The sequence below is a fragment of the Pithys albifrons genome, chromosome 27 (assembly GCF_047495875.1).
Source record: "Pithys albifrons albifrons isolate INPA30051 chromosome 27, PitAlb_v1, whole genome shotgun sequence".
NCBI classification, from domain to species: Eukaryota; Metazoa; Chordata; class Aves; order Passeriformes; family Thamnophilidae; genus Pithys; species Pithys albifrons.
In genome coordinates, this window is record NC_092484.1 from 4,379,312 (window position 1) to 4,391,719 (window position 12,408).

The 12,408-nt window shown below is 45.8% G+C and overlaps 2 protein-coding genes across 2 annotated transcripts in view; one reads left to right on the forward strand and one right to left on the reverse strand.

Moving 5' to 3' along the window:
* The window catches only part of CERS4 (ceramide synthase 4), a 42,650-nt gene extending 33,514 nt beyond the window's left edge, over positions 1-9,136 (reverse strand). The window contains exons 1-2 of the mRNA XM_071578385.1: positions 9,037-9,136; positions 5,612-5,666 (exon numbers count right to left, since the gene is read on the reverse strand). Coding sequence (XP_071434486.1) covers positions 5,612-5,631 — 20 coding nt within the window. The 5' untranslated portion in view covers positions 5,632-5,666; positions 9,037-9,136. The remainder of the gene's footprint in view (positions 1-5,611; positions 5,667-9,036) is intronic.
* Positions 8,617-9,315, forward strand: LOC139683081 (WW domain-binding protein 11-like). Its single transcript, XM_071577833.1, has one exon. It carries the CDS (start codon positions 8,617-8,619, stop codon positions 9,313-9,315), a length of 699 nt encoding a protein of 232 aa, XP_071433934.1.
* Positions 9,316-12,408: the final 3,093 nt, after the last annotated feature.

A 12,408-nucleotide genomic window follows, 5' to 3' on the forward strand; every position in this document is an offset into this window, starting at 1 on the left:
ACCTCGTAGTCCTGACACTTGGGAACAATCAGTATTCTGCTACTGAACACCAACTGTACAAACAAAAAATAATTTTCAACAAAAAACCCACTGGAGACCACAAGCTGTTTGTTTCAGTAAGGCCCAAGAACGCCACGTTCTACCATCACTGTGTACAAAGCTACAGACCACACCATGGCTTAGTAAGGACATCAAACACCACAGGTGTCCAAGTAACACAACTGAGGCACCCAAAGCACCAGCTACAACATCTCCACAGAACACAAACACACATGTATGTTCTCCAGTGTACAAATGTAAAATGTAAGAAGGAGGCACCTGTAAAACACAAATGAACCACTCACCAATTTCTTTGCATTTTTTCCTGCATTCTTTCTAATGCCTGCTATTTCCTCCAGCCTCACTGTAGAGAAGACTGGAGGAAGTGACCACAACAACAGTGAGTCCAGTGACTCCAACAGCAGTGACTGTCTAACATAATTTGATAGAACTGAGGAAGAAAATCAAGTTATTGGCCTCAGGCCACAGCGGAGGAAGAAAATCAAGTTATTGGCCTCAGGCCATGGCGAGCTAAGAATTTAGGTTGGAAGATCACACTAAGAAATAAGAGGGAGTTTACTTCTCCCAGAAGTGCTCACCTCTTCCTTCTCAGAATTCATTGGTACCAAACCAAGCATGAGTCAGGCAGTCTTAGTGAGACCATGACCTTCAATCTGAGCTAAGAGACAGTAAAAACTGCCAAAGAGCCTCGCAACAGAAATATTACCTATCCCCAAAGAATGTACCAACAAGTAGTTCATCCACCAATAGAAGCCTTTCCATAGATTTTGGTAGGAGAAAGACACAAAAGGGACTCATGCACTGTGAGAATACACATTGAATCTGGCTTAAAACTTTGAGCCTGGGTAGTAATAACTTTGCAATGAACTCTTCCAACAGCAAGTTCAAATCCAGTTGTGTGCATGAAGGTTCAGATGCTGAAGAAACAGAAAATATTTGCCCAGATCTTTCAAGGCAATATATGCCCCAGACACTTTTTCTACTGCCAACTGAAATTGCTCAACTGATTATCACTCACTCTGTTACTCCACAATCTCATATCAGACCTCAAAAAGTTTAATTCTAACTTAAAAACTGGGAATAATAAAAAGGAGGCAGTAAGTTCAAGCTTCCAAGACACACTCACGTCACATTAAAATGCCACACAGCTCTCAATAAAGCCTCTTTCTCACAAGCTTGTCCAATGCTTTACCTGATTCTCCAGCCTTTTAAAGCATAAATATTCCTAAAGTCATGTTGTTCTGGTCTGATGGCTCTCTCCTAACCTGTCCTCTAACAACCACTTTTGGCAAGCCTGTCTGGTCTTCCAGGAGAGCTCCTCCTCTTCTCTCCTGCCACCTCCAGCCCCGCGCTCAGTTCTGCAGTTTGTAGCAGCCCTTGGAAGCTCTTCATCCCTAGTTTCACCTAAAATTCCTACTTTCCTGCAGTCCAAAGCTTCACCATTGCTCCTTATTTGTGCAATCAAGCTCCGTGGTCAGTCAAGCTCCATGGTAAGTCAAGCATTCTTGCCCCTCTTTCTCCCACAAATGGGCCAATTCCCCCAAGATGAATCTTCTGATTCATCACACCAGCACCTGTGAGCATCCACCTCATTGAAGCACTGAACTCCTGAAGAGATTTTGGGTCAAAACGAGAGAACCCACTGTAATAAATTAGGAGGACAAAGGGACAGACATGTGCAACCTCTGACCCTACCTTACAGATCCTTCAAAGATGAAACAGCCATGTGGAATTGGATCATCTTGAATGCCAACACAGATTAGAAAAATGCTTGGGAATAATCTGTTGCATGGGGCTGAGGGAGGCATCCTGTATTACAATGTAGTACACCTACACCTACAGAGAATGACTTTTCACACAGACCTCACTCCCCTCCCTCATGCAGGAAACACACAGGCTTCAATTACTTCGTATGAGCTGGCTTTAAATTTCAGTATCAACAGTTCCATCAGTTTCCCAAGTATTTGTTCTCACAAACTCCCCAGGCTGTTCTAAAGCTTAGAAAAAAATTAATTAGTCCCAAATGAAGATTCTTTTAAGTGATACTCCTAAAAGTAGTCTGTGTTTTCATGATTTTTTCATTTGAAAACACAAACCTTAAAACCTTATCTGAGAACAACATCTACATTCCCAACATTACTGTAAAAGCAAAATAGGTTAAAAACATTGACAAAGAGACAGCAACTGACTGAAAGATTTCTTTTCTGAGATTAAAAGAATTGAAACTCACTTTGCACAAGCATTACTGCTTAATGAGTAATGCAATCTATCGTATGAGGATGGTTATTTAAAAACAAATCTGAATATGAATTATTCCTCATTAGCACAGATAAAAGCCCTATAATACTGGCAGCTTAAAAAGCAGAATGTAAAACTACAGTTCTTTCCACAGGCACCATCCTCTGTTCTTGCTGGAGTAGTGCCTAACAGGAAGAGAAACTGCCTCCAATGGAGTTTTACCTTTTGCATAAACAAATCGTTACAGGATGGTGTATTCCTTGTCAAGATTTGAAGGCTGTAACCACACTGTGCTGTTTATCCAGCAGTTCTGGCACTATGGGGTAGTTTAACCAAACCCACAATGAGACCACTTTAACGAGCAATCCCACCAGACACAGACAACAATTATTCAGACTGCTCAGCCCAGGTCTTGGTCTTCTCCCGATAACAGGGTCACTCTTTAATGTGGATTCCTCCTCCTGCTCTGCTGCTGAGGAGTCCCTGCATTTGCTGCAGGCATGAGTGGATCTAAGAGATAACTCCAACCCCACATTTATTCCACAATGGGCCAATTGCTCTGCAGTACAGACACTATAATTTATCTGCAGTGCAGCCACTGCAGTTCTGTCCTGCCTGAGCCGACACCATCCTGCCCACAAGGGCCACAGAGGGGGCAGACCCAGCCCCGAGCACAGCCAGTGCCAGCCCCAGCCATGTGGATCCCCTGGCACACCAGCAGCACCTCTGGCTCCTGCAGCACAGCCCTGATTCATGGTGGCTGAGCTCAGGGTTTATTTTTAAAATACAGATACGAAGGGTCACTCTCTCCTTGCTTCAATTCAGCACAAATAACTGTACAAGAAAAGTCACACAGAAATGATTATTTTGGGAATTCTGCTTTCATGTTTTTACTTCAGCATCATCTCTAAACAGAAAAATTCCTCTAATATTTTCTTTGAAAACATTAAACACAAACTCTGACAAATCATCTTTCAAACCCTGCAGAAAGATCTTTCACACATGTATGAAGACAGGCAGAAGAGCAATAAGGAAGCCATTGACCCAAAAGCTCTTACAGTACCCCAGGGGTAAAAATAACACTGCTTATTAAAAAAAAAAAATCTGAACACAGCCTATAGTTTACCTTTTTCACAATTTATTTTTCCTTATCTGTTTTGATTCAAAGCCTTGGCAATTGTTGGGTTGGAAGGTGTATGCCATACCTGTGGCCACCAGTGCAGCAACTTCACAAAGCAAAGTATTTGAAGAATTTCTTTATTTTTCAACTGGCTTTTAAAACAAAGAAACTGGTTGTTATCAAAACCAGTTTTGGTAAAAGCTGAGTTAATCTCAAAGTTAATGGAATTACTGCATTTGGTCCTCTTTGAATGTATTTCCTGTACTTTCCAAAAGAAAGCTACTCTTAATTAAAACTAAAACTTACTGGAAAAGGAGTGGGGAACATACACTGGATTCTTGAAATTGCTGTGTAATTGTGGACAAACATGCTGAGGTGTACTCCTCAGCAAAGATGAATACACCACAAAAATTATGCCCAACAGAACAGTCTTAGTGGATTTTCAAAACCAGAAAAACAAGGACATTTTTTTCTTTTAACTTCAGAAGAACCTGCCATGGAATGCCAGTAGGCTTAAATATGAAACCTTTAGTACAGACATACTAAAGGTGAATACACGCAGGCAGTGGAGACCCACACTAAAATGCAAACCTTTATTTGAATAAGGGTGGTGGTCAAGGGCACGAAACACAGACTTGCAGACACCTGGTTAAGGTGGAAAACAGCCCACAGCTGGAAGGTCAGTGTGTGAGATCAGGACCACCAAGTCACACCATGAGCACAGGGCAGGCCCAAAGAGAGGTGCTCTGCCTGCTCCTTTGATGGCCACGATGCATCCACTGGAGAGCAAAGCCTTGCACCCCTCAGCCTTCACGGCAGCTTTGCACCAGGGCCAGTCCAGGCTGGGCACTGGCTCCTGGAATTGATCCCCCAACAGAACGGAGCCAGTGCACGCCCTGGCCATGCAGGGGCTGTGCCCCAACTCCTGGCAGAGTTTCCTGTACACCTCCTGTCAGGTGTACTCCAGGGACTCCACAAACTGGAGCTTTCACCACACCACCTGCAGTGTGTGGCACTGCAATGAAAGGGTGCTACAAATTCTAAACCCATGATGTATTCCATTGAATTGTTCAATTACTCTATTAATATTTACTAGAATGAGGATAATTAATTTTACTAGTAGGAAATAATTACAAGATTTTGACTTTCTAGAGAGCAAGTTTAAGTAAGTTCTTGTATCAAATAGAGACTCCTAGCTTCTCCTTTTACTTTAGGTGAAAAGATGTTTTTTCTCCTACAGGGAAGAAACCTGGAACAGACATTAGAAATACAAGCAGGAGATAAAACACGGAGTACAATAAGCAGTCCTGGCTCTGGAAATCTTGTGACAATTTTGTTCTTATCAACAGGCTCTAAATTCACAACTAAAGTCAGGTCAGTTCAAAACTGCACACCCCTCTTTACATAGGATTTGAGTGTGTGCTTGTTATGTCATATGTCTGGGTACATCCAGTGAGTTTAAATTTAAACATATGTGATTTTCCAGACAGTGCAGTGAGATAAAGACTCAATTTTCAGCATTCCAGAGAACAAGTACATTTTACTAACACCACACAGTCCAGAAAATCAAGATGGACGATTTGTTTTGATTTGTGCATGTTAATCCTTTGAGATTCTATAATCTCTTTTCTTCTAAACTTGCTTTCACCTGAACAAAGCCCAGGACTGGAGTACAGGCACCACAGCAGCAAAAGAAACAGACGTGTTTCCTTTAAGATTATATCAATGGGTGGAGAGTTCCACCACAATCCTCAGAATGAAACTGCTGCTCTTTCCAGTGTGAAGATTCTCCTGCTGAGACAGGTTCCTTACAACTTAGAGCCAGTGTAAACCAGCAGAGTCATCAAAGACTGGACCCTGGCCTCCACCCATTCCTGACCATCTCTCCCACTGCACTGCCACCACCTTCCTGTGCTCCATACTAGAATTTGTGAGGCTTCACAGAGAATCAGGCTGAGAAAAAGATTCAGGTTGAAACAATTTTTTTTCCTTTTTACTTGAGAGCAATTTTACCCCACGCCAGTTCCTCAGTGCAATTCACTGCCTGGCTTCAAAGCCATTTGTGCAGGCTCAAGGTACAAGGGAAAATCACAAGTGGCCTGGGACAAGCAAAGGTGCTACTTCTCTCAACAGAAACGTGGCTCAAGCTGATCAAACTGTACCTTCACTGAGCTCCAATATCCAACATCATACCTGGAAATATCTGGATTCATGTCATCAAGTCCTTACTGGCCTCTGCAAAAGGAACCTGAAAAGAAAACAACAGAAAATTAAGCCTAAATATATGATATATACAGACCAAAGCCATTTCTGCATGAACATACACAACTAACTTACAGGGACCCTCTGCATCATGTCACATCAAACACTGGGCCTGTGTTTTGTCCCTGTTTCTCTCAGAGGGGAGTAGCAAGCTTATAGAATTTTCCCCTACTCATCTTAGACCTGAAAAAGTAGTGTACAATAACATTCTACTGCATTTTACCCTCCTGCAGAGAAATGGACTCTGGATTAGGATCTGAAGATTCCCTGAGGGATCTTTTGTTTACAGTAACTGCTTGCAAAGTCTGGACGAATCATCATCACCTTGACAGGTGGCAACCCAGCTGCTACCACGTGGCTGTGAGCCTGGACCTGCTGCAGGCCCTGGTCACAAACCCAGCTTGTTTGTACTAGTTCTTTGTACTGTGCTCTCCAGAAAGGGAAGTCCCATCGACTTCTACCTTGATACTGCCTTGGAAGAAAATCAGGCAAAGCTCAGGAATGTGCCTAGATGGCTGGAGCCTGCCATCAGCACTTGTGTTGAGTAAACTCTCCTTTACCATAATCACTATTCAAAAGCAGAAATAGCTGGTTTGCAGTTTGATTTTTGTGTAGTGAGCCCACACAAGCTGCTTCCTAGAATCAGAGAATTCTAAAATGAGTGATCTGCAGAGGCTTTTGCTTCCTTCCCTGGCCTGTGAAGTATTGTTCTCTGCCACAAGCCTGTCAGAAAAGAAAAATTCTGTTAAATCTATGAACCCAAATGCAATTTTCCCCCAAAAGCTCTGGAGGGTAGAGTTTAGGATATTAAAGAAGTTGGAATACAGAATAAAAATTTAGAAAAACAGTATTAATCCTCTTGACACATATCTCAAAGAACAGACTTTCCTGACAAGGTTTGGCTTTTCGAGTACTCTTTGGCTCATGAATATAATCAAAAATCCTCATCAGCTGCCTTTCAGAATAATTCCAAATTGCAGGAATGCCTGATACAGTTGGTTTTGTGTTTATTGGATGCTGTCAGGCCTATAAAAGATTGGCTGTTGTTAAAATAATGACTCTCTAGAGCTCCTGTTCTCCTTCAGACCAGGCACCATTTAAGTTCTGCAATCAAAAGGACATCAGAAAACTGTAAGCAGTGTTCAAAATCCCAATAAAAATGCTTTCTATCAATCCTGTGACCTCATGAAGAGGAAAAAAGGAACTCCATCAAGTGGAGAAGTTTTAAAAGAAGCCTTCTTTAGCTCTATTTCTGCCCAAAAAGTGCATACCAGAAAACTGAACTTTCAAGCCTGTGATGATGTCTGCATGAGTACAGTCTCAGGGCTTCAGAGCCCAGACAGGTCGGTGTACCCAGGCAGACTCAGGAGGCAAGAGCAGATAGTTTAGACACTCCAAAGCACCACAAGTCTCTTTCTCTCTTGGCATAGCAGGGTCTCCCCAGATGCTGTCCAACAACTTGGGAAAAGAGCACCAACTCAGAAGAGTTTTGATTAGAGCTGAAATACAGAGTTAGTTTCTCAAGCACAGCCTGTAGGGTTGATGGCAGGAATCTAATCTTTGCCATATGTGAACAGAGAAGCCAAGTCTCTCCACGTTACCAGTGTGACAGTCAGCAAAAATAAACCCCTCTCTATGAATTTCGGTGGACTATAAAAAAGGACAAGGAAATAATAATTTTTCATTGCAGGTATTTGTCCTCTTTCCAGCCTGGAAGTAGTTATCAAACTAAGAAGACACATCTCCTTATCATAACTCTGACATGGGATGGGAATTAGATTAAGAAAATTACTATGCATGAATTTCACCAGATTGTAACAGATAATAACCCAGATCAGGTAATTCTCACTCAGCAGCTTTGAATCTGGACAAAAAGCACTTTTGGCTTAACATAAGGTGCACTTTTCAATTCTGACAGCATCTCTGCTGCTCTGAATGCAAGCATCTCACTGAGTCCATTATCTTAACACATACAATCCAGGTTAACAAGGGGTTGTTTGTTTGGGTTTTTTTACATAGAACTGGGGAAAAACCTCCTGTGCACTTTTAAATCTTATGACTCTCTTGATAAACCTGAGCTTGTAGACTCATCAATGAACAGCACAGTCTCAGGTCTCACCCCAGTTTCCCTGTTGGCTGAAGAAGAGGTTGGCTCCTTCAGAGGGCAAACTTCACATGTGTCCTCTCACACACACCTTCCACCTGATTTTGACAAAACTTATCTGACAAAACTCTACATTACTTTTGCAAAAAAAGGAATTACTTTTACATGCTAAAAAATGATGTAGATAATGAGGCATTTTTCAATCTGGCAAGCTAAGATACAGCTGTCTGACTGCAAATTAACAGCGGGCTGCTCCAGAACCCTCACCTGATGCCCTGACACCTCCACTCACCGCTCTGCCTCCTGGAATCTGTCAGCCAGTCTGGCTTTAAGCAACTACAGAAGTAGAATTTGATGTCAAGTATCTCATTTGAGGTTTTTGCTAACTCCAACCTAAGATTGTTATTCTTTTTGTCTTTATCCTGCTTGAATTTTGATCACTACACAAATCTTTCTAAAAACAATCCAAATCGCAAACGAACTCTCTCAGCCCCCTGGCCAGCTTTGCCGTCCTTTTCTCCGGGAAGGGTTTTCATCGCCGGCCGGAAAATCTTTCCTCAATTCCATCGTTTTTCATGCCAAGGAGTAAAGGGGACGACCCTGACCCCGCCGCAGGCGGAGGGGAGCGAACCCCGCCGCCGCCCGGGTCGCCCCCCAGGGCCGTGCTCCGGGATCACCCCCGGCATCGACCCCGGGCTGTCCCCCAGGGCTGTCCCCCAGGCTCTCCCCCGAGGGCTGACTCCCGGGATCCCATCGAAGATCCCCCTCGGGGTCCCCCCAGGGCTGTCCCTCAGGGCTTTCCCCCGAGATCCCCTCAAGGATCCCCTCCGGGATGCCCCCCGGGCTGTCCCCCGAGATCGCCTCGAGGATCCCCACTGGCATCCCCCCCGGGGCGTCCCCCCCGGGCTGTGCCCCAGGATCATCCCCTGGAATTCCCCCTGGCATCCCCCCCGGGCTGTGTCCCGGGATCACCCCCTGGGATCCTCCCCGGGCTGTCCCCATGGGGTCTCCCCCGAGACCCCCTCGAGGATCCCCCCTTGCATCCCCCCCGGGCTGTGCCCCGGGATCACCCCCTGGGATCCTCCCCGGGCTGTCCCCGAGATCCCCTCGAAGATCCCCCCTGGGATCCCCCCCGGGCTGTCCCCATGGGGTCTCCCCCGAGACCCCCTCGAGGATCCCCCCTTGCATCCCCCCCGGGCTGTGCCCCGGGATCACGCCCGGGCTCCCCCCCGGGCTCCCGCCGCCCGCTCACCTCGGGCCTCCCGCGCCGGGGCGGCGCCGGCCCGGGCTGCTCCGAGCCCCGCGAGCGGCCCCTGCGCGCCCCGAGCGGAGCGCGGAGGTTGCGGGGCGGGTCCGGGCGCGGCTCCGCTCCCTCCGCTCCCTCCGCGCCCGGCGGGTCCCGCCCCGCCCGCGCTCGGGGCCGCCCCTCGGGGAGGGCTCGGCCAGGGGGTCCCTGAGCGCTTTCAGCAAGCTGCAGTTGGTCTTTACATGGGAAAACAATGATTCAGGTAGTACTTTGTTAGTTCAGTGAAAACAAGGAAAAAGTGTTACCATTACGGACCCTGGCTTTGGAATCACCGCAGAACAGCTGTGTAGATTTTAAGGCCAGGAAAAAAAAGTTCTTAAGATGACCTATTCTGTCTTACGCAGGCAAAAAACAAAACCCACCCCATCATTCTTGCTCACAAGCCCTGGAGCACGGGTCCTCTGTGCTGCTGCTGTGCTGTAATGCATTCTTGAAGCACTTAAGCCTCTTCCCTCGTCTCACTGAAATGCTGTCCATTAGCTTTGCTTGCCAGACTTTTCTAAAGCTGTAGTCAGCACAGTTATGATGAGCATGGTTATAAATACCTGTGCAGACAGAAATGTGGACAATTTTAAAACAAACACGGTGACTTAGTAGTTTTCTTGTTTACACATTTGGATCCACCTGCCTCGTTCCCATCCAGCAGCGCACACTCCAGCTCACAGCACACCTGACTTGTAAGCAGTTCCTGCTACAGTGGCCACGTTACCACAGGTCAGTGAGTGGGTAAATGGATCAGGGAATACATTTGCCCTGGGGTTACAATCCTGTCAGGAAGCTCTGGCCGTGTCACAGCCTCAGGGGACCCTGGTGTTCCTACAAGCAGGTGGTCGTTTAGTGCCTCATTTTGTGGCATCACTGAAAACAGCTTAAAGCGGTGCTTGGATCTGCAGTGTCTGTATTTATAAAGCCAACTTTTCTGGGGCTGATTCAAAGCCCACTGACGTCAATGAAAACTCCTATTGACTTCCAAAAAATTGGGATTGGGCTTTCTGTGAGCAAAAGTCTGCTCATTTCAGCATGTGCAATAGGTTAAACAAAACCATCTAAGAGCCCTGGCACAAAGGGAAGTGCTCAGGGTGTTGTTTGCCTTTTGTTTCCCTCGGGTTCTCTGTGACTTTCTCCCTTACAGATGTGTGACCCGAGTCCTGGCACTCAGGAGGAGCTGTCTCTGTGTGATCACCAGAGGGGCCCCAGCACACAGACCCACAGCAGCACCACAGCCCAGCACAAACCTGCCTGGCTTCACACAGCAAAGCAGCTCAGAACAGAGCCTAGGTGAGAAGTCCTAGCCCTGCATACCTCAGCAGTCCTACAAATCATGGCGAGTTTGGAACTATGAGTCCTGAATACTGTTGCTGCTCAATCCCTCTGCAGAGTGCTCTCTTGAAGCCATAAAAGATACCAGTCTTTCTGGGATCTGTACTTTGAGACATCCAAAGGGTGAAACAAAATGATGGACACATATTCTCTAACTATCAGGCATCTTCAATAGTTTCATTAAATAAGTAGGATTTGAGGTACTGTTCAGCGAGTCCAGATGAAGCTGTGGGGGAGCCCCATGGCCAGTTTGACTGTGATTTCTCTGATGTGATGCTGGGCACTGGAAAACCTGAAGGGTGACTTTTGCTGATGTGAACAGCACCCTCGAGTGGGGAAATGGAGCCCTCCACACCCAGCAGGTAACCCAAGTCTGTTCAGCCTGGAGAAGAGAAGGCTCTGGGGAGACTTTAGAAGCCCCTCCAGTGACATAAAGGGGGCCCAGGAGAGCTGGAGAGGGACTTGGGACAAGGGCCTGGAGGGACAGGACAAAGCAGAATAGCTTCAAACTGTCAGAGGGCAGGGTTAGATCGGATATTGGGTAGAAATCCTTTATTCAGAGGGTGGTGAGGTCCTGGCACAAGTTGCCCAGAGCAGCTGTGGTTGCCCCATCCCTGGAAGTGTTCAGGGTTAGGCTGGACAGAGCCTACCTGTTTGTGGTAGTTTTAGCCAGGCCTCAAATTAGCAGGCCCAGAGAATCTACATAGATTAAGAGAGACAGTTATCACTTGACTAAGTAACCAAATATTTCATACCAGACACAAACCTGAGATATGAATACAGGAGTGGGAGGTGTTCACTCAGTTCCATCATGGCTGAAGTAGAAGCAAGACAAGCAGCTGCTGCCCTGCTGTCTGGGCCCTGCTGCTGCTGCCACTACTTTGCCTTTTGTTTGAATTCAGGGAAGTAGAAATATTTTGCTGCTATACTTTCTGTTTCTTGCTGGGTGTCTTTTAGGGTGCTTATGGATCTAGAGTGACAAAATCTGTTTTCGATGGGGAGTGGGGAGTTATTTCTTGTTATTTCTAACTTGTGTAAATGTCTGTTATATTGTAGCTTCACTTAATTTTCTCTTTTCTGTATAAATATATATAGTTAGTTTAAGCATAAACGTAGTTTGAAGGGGTTTTTTCCCCTTTCCTCCCTTTTCTTGGTGGGGGGTGGGGGGAGGTAAGCTCTGACTCTGTGTTGGGCAGTTGGCATTTTGCCAGCTCAACCCAAGACACTGGTCTAGTGGAAGATGTCCCTGCCCATGGCAGGGCATTGCAAAGAGCTTTAAGGTGTCTCCCAACCCAAGCTGTTCTGTGATTCTCTGAAATTCCCAACAGAACCGAGCACTGGTAAGCACAGAGCTGGTTGTGTCCAGGATCAGGAATGGTGAGCAAATGCCTGCTGTGGCACACGGTGTTGGGCAGAACTGCCCGGGACTGCAACCTTATTGGTCCATCTCGCCAGAAACAAGTCTCACATTGTGCCATTTTCCCACACCTTAGTGTGGAAAATAGTTGCACTCTTGCATTTAAGTCACTCTTGAGTTGCGACTCTCATGACACTTCATCCTACTGTCTTCTTCATGCACCTCTCAACCCTAAGGATCCCAAAGCCAGTATAATTCAAGATCAGAGCACAGCATTTTCATGGGTTTAGTTCATCTACTCCTGAAAGAGATTCTGTATGTGAGGAAAGGTGGAGGCTGCCTTCAGTAGACATTGCAATTCATCAGGTCTTAAGAGAGAATGCTGAGACAGTATCTAACTGGAACTGCACAGGTACTTCAGAGAAGAGTATGCAATTATTTACACCTGAAATCTGACAAGATGCTGTTGTTAACAGAAGTGTCATTTTGAACAAGCCTTTCCCATTGTCACATTTTATCTCTTTGTCAGAGCAGAATAAATTGGGAATTTGGAAGAAGTGATTAGTAGCAGGCAAACTCAGAAATCCACTCTCCTCTAGATCGTGGTGAGGCATGTGGTTATGGTTGAGCAGTGAGGGTGT